The sequence below is a fragment of the Corvus brachyrhynchos genome, unplaced genomic scaffold (genome assembly GCF_000691975.1).
Source record: "Corvus brachyrhynchos isolate BGI_N302 unplaced genomic scaffold, ASM69197v1 scaffold19, whole genome shotgun sequence".
Lineage (NCBI taxonomy): Eukaryota > Metazoa > Chordata > Aves > Passeriformes > Corvidae > Corvus > Corvus brachyrhynchos.
This window is the reverse complement of record NW_008246061.1, coordinates 2,280,560-2,283,739: the sequence shown is the minus strand read 5'-3', so window position 1 is coordinate 2,283,739 and position 3,180 is coordinate 2,280,560. Positions and strand designations below refer to the sequence as shown.

The 3,180-nt window shown below is 63.4% G+C and overlaps 1 protein-coding gene across 1 annotated transcript in view; it reads left to right on the top strand.

The window, feature by feature from the left end:
• The first annotated feature begins 2,730 nt into the window (after window positions 1-2,730).
• RNF215 (ring finger protein 215) overlaps window positions 2,731-3,180 on the top strand; it is a 13,886-nt gene continuing 13,436 nt past the window's right edge. The window contains exon 1 of the mRNA XM_017746500.1: window positions 2,731-2,900. Coding sequence (XP_017601989.1) covers window positions 2,748-2,900 — 153 coding nt within the window. The 5' untranslated portion in view covers window positions 2,731-2,747. The remainder of the gene's footprint in view (window positions 2,901-3,180) is intronic.

Below are 3,180 nucleotides of genomic sequence, written 5' to 3'. Positions count from 1 at the left end.
CTCTCCCAGCTGGCACAACGCAGAGGACCCTGCCCGGAGTGCCGCGTGCCACTGCTGTGACACCGGATGTCCCCCTGCTGACACCCTCCGTGGAGACACGCCAGGTACTGGGGGTGGGACAGGGTTGGCCCCACATTGTTTTGGGGTCTTGGGAGGGCTCCTGGACCTGGGATGGACTGCATTGGAGATATCCTCCCACAGCATTCCCAGGAGAAGGGGCACTCCACTGGGAGACAGTTGGACCAGTGCTGGTACAGGAAAAGGTGCCATGGTACAAAGGTGAGGGACACCCCAACCCTCTGCCATCTCCCCAAAACCCCCACCTCTTGTGCTGAACCCCCCTCTGACTCCCAGGTGTGTTCTTTGCCATCCCCAGCACCATGCCGGACGGTGAAGAGGCTCCTGCTGGCCGGGCTGGCCCTGGTGGGCAGTGCCATGCTGGTGGCAGCAGTGCTGGGGGGGCTGCTGGGGCTGGCCCTGACCACCTGGCGCCTGGGCAGACCCCGGCGGGGACAGAGGCCACCAAGGCAGAGGTGTCCCTTCCAGGTTGAGCTGCAGAGCGTGGTGGGAGCCCTGGTCCTCAGGGAGACTGAGAAACAGGGCGAGGTGGGACCAGAGCCCCTTTCTCCTCAATAAATGTGGTTTTGTTTTCTCTAAAGCTTCTCCTGGTGGTAGCATGTGGATGCCACCAAGGGATGGGGACGTGCTACTACAGTGGCGAGCCACATCTCCAGGTTCTTCCAGGTACCTGGAGATGTGGCTTCCAGGTGTTGTGGCACTGTCCCAGCCTGTGGTGCTGGAGCTGGTGGCTCCTGGCTGGGTGGATTTCGTGTCCTTGGAGACCATGGACATGGTGGCAGCTCCTTGGATGTCCCATGAGGCTGTGGAGATGGAGAGGTTCCAGGGTGGGACCAGCAGGGCTGCTCTGAGCAGGTAGAGACCTCTTATCCCATGGTGGAGACCCCCAAGGGGTTAGGACCCACCCAGACCCATGTGTCCCCCAGGACAGGACATGGCCTGGCTGTGGTGGCACCTCAACATCACCCATCAGGGCTCATGTTTGAAATGGTTTATTAGGACCAGTGTGGGGCAGGGTGGCCACTCTGGGGGTCACCAGAGTGAGGGGTCACAGTAGGTGGGTCACAGCAGCATGCTTCAGTTTCCCCAGAGCGTGCCAGGTGCTCAGTGGGACGTTGGGGGCTCTCCTGGTGTCCCATAAAGCTTGCGGAGGCTGGAATCCATCAGGAAATCCACAGTCCTGCAGCAGGAGAGGGCATCAGTGGAGTCCCGGGGGGGGTCTCTGGGGCAGTGGATGTGATGTGGGATGGGTGGGGCTGTCCTTAATATCCCTGAGACAGCAGCGCCACCAAAACCAGGTTTAGCACAGCCTCACTGTGCTAATCCCAGCTCAGCGCCAGATAATCCCCATCCTGGCAGGGACATGTCCTGGCTGGACCCCAGCAAAGTCCCTCTGGAGCGGAGACAGCCCATCACCACCCTCTGCTCCCAGCCCCAAGCCCGTACTGGGACCAGCTCCCCAAGGAAGACAAATGCGCTCCATCCCTCTGGGATGTGGGGATGGGGTGGTGGCACCCACCTGTCCCCCCGCCCCAGGGGTGTCCCCGTTACCTGTCGATGGGGGTGATGATGAGGGGGATGGCAGCCAGCCCCAGGGCAGTGGTGGTCCAGCGGCGCACCGGCAGGGGCCAGCGGGTGAGGGACCCCAGCAGGGCCAGCGAGGCAGCGCAGAGCCGGTTGATGGTGAAGCCAGGGATGGCCACCGAGGCCAGGCTCTGCCACACGAAGGTGTCCACCACGGCCACCCCCACCCGTGTAGGGTCCTGTGCGTGGGCCTGGGGGGGCACAGGGGTCAGTGGAAGGGTGAGGAGGGAGTGGCTGGGGGGATGAGGAGGGGTGGCACTCACAGCGGCGGCTTTCCGACCCTTGTCAATGGCGTCGGCGGTCACGTAGGCGGTGGCCACACCGTAGCTGGCCCACACCACCGGCACTGGCACCAGTGGGCGGAAGGACTCGCCCACCTCGTTGGCATAACCTGAGGAGATGGTAGGGTCAGGGACTGTGTCCCCATGTCACTCTCAGAGTCTCCCAATGTCACTGGATGGATACTGCACAAGGAGGTGTTTGGAGTGCCTGGGTCTCCTTGGAGCCCACTGCCACCAGGACAGCTGGGCTGGGGGTGACTGCTGCCAGTGCTGGTGTCTGTGACGGGTGCCCAGTGCTAGTGACGGCGCCCGGTTCTGGTATCTGTGTCTCTGCCCAGTGCCCATAACTGGTCCTGCTACCCAGGGTCTGTGCATGGTGCTGGTGTGCAGTGCCCAGAGCCAGGGCCTGCTGTGTGGTGCTGATAACCAGTACTAGAACTCTTTATCAGTGCCCAGTGCTGGGTGCCGGTGCCCCGTGCCCGGTATCACGGACCTAGTGCACTCACGGTACCAGCGCTGGGTGTCAGTGCCCGGTGCCCAGGGCAGTGCGGTGTGTGGTGTTGGTACCCGGTACCCCCCGCAGTGTCTGGTGTCAAGTTCCTAAAACAGTGCTGGGTGTCAGTGCCTGGTTCCCGGTGTGGTGCCTGACGTCGGTACCCGGTACCAGTGGCGTGCCCAGTGCCCAGCACTGCTGCCCAGTTCCTGGTGTCAGTACCCACTGTCACTGCCCGGTTCTTGGTGCCAGCACCTTGTGACAGAGGCCGGTGTCCGGTATCACGGCCCCGTTTGCGCAGCCGGTACCCGATGTCAGTGCCCCATACCCAGCGTCAGCACCCCCTGTTTGTGCTGCCGGTACCCGATGTCCGTGCCCAGATCCCGGTGCCGGTATTTGATGTTAGCGCCCAATGTCAATGCCCAGGTCCCCGTGCCTGTACCCAGTGTCAACGCCCGGTGCTGGTACCCGGTTCCCGGTGTCAGTGCCCGGTTCCCGGCGTCAGTGCTCTGTACTCAGTGTCAGTGCCCGGTGCCGGTTACCCGGTTTCCGGTGTCAGTGCCCGCTTCTCGGTGTCAGTGCTCAATGCCAGCGCCCGGTTCTCGGGGTCAGCGCGCAATGTCGGTTCCCGGTGCCGGTTCCCGGTGCCGGTTCCCGGTGCTCACCCAGGTATCGGACCCACGTGTCCCGGTAAAGGTCGGGCTCCTCCTGCCCCATGGCGCGCGCCACCGCTCCCGCAGCCTG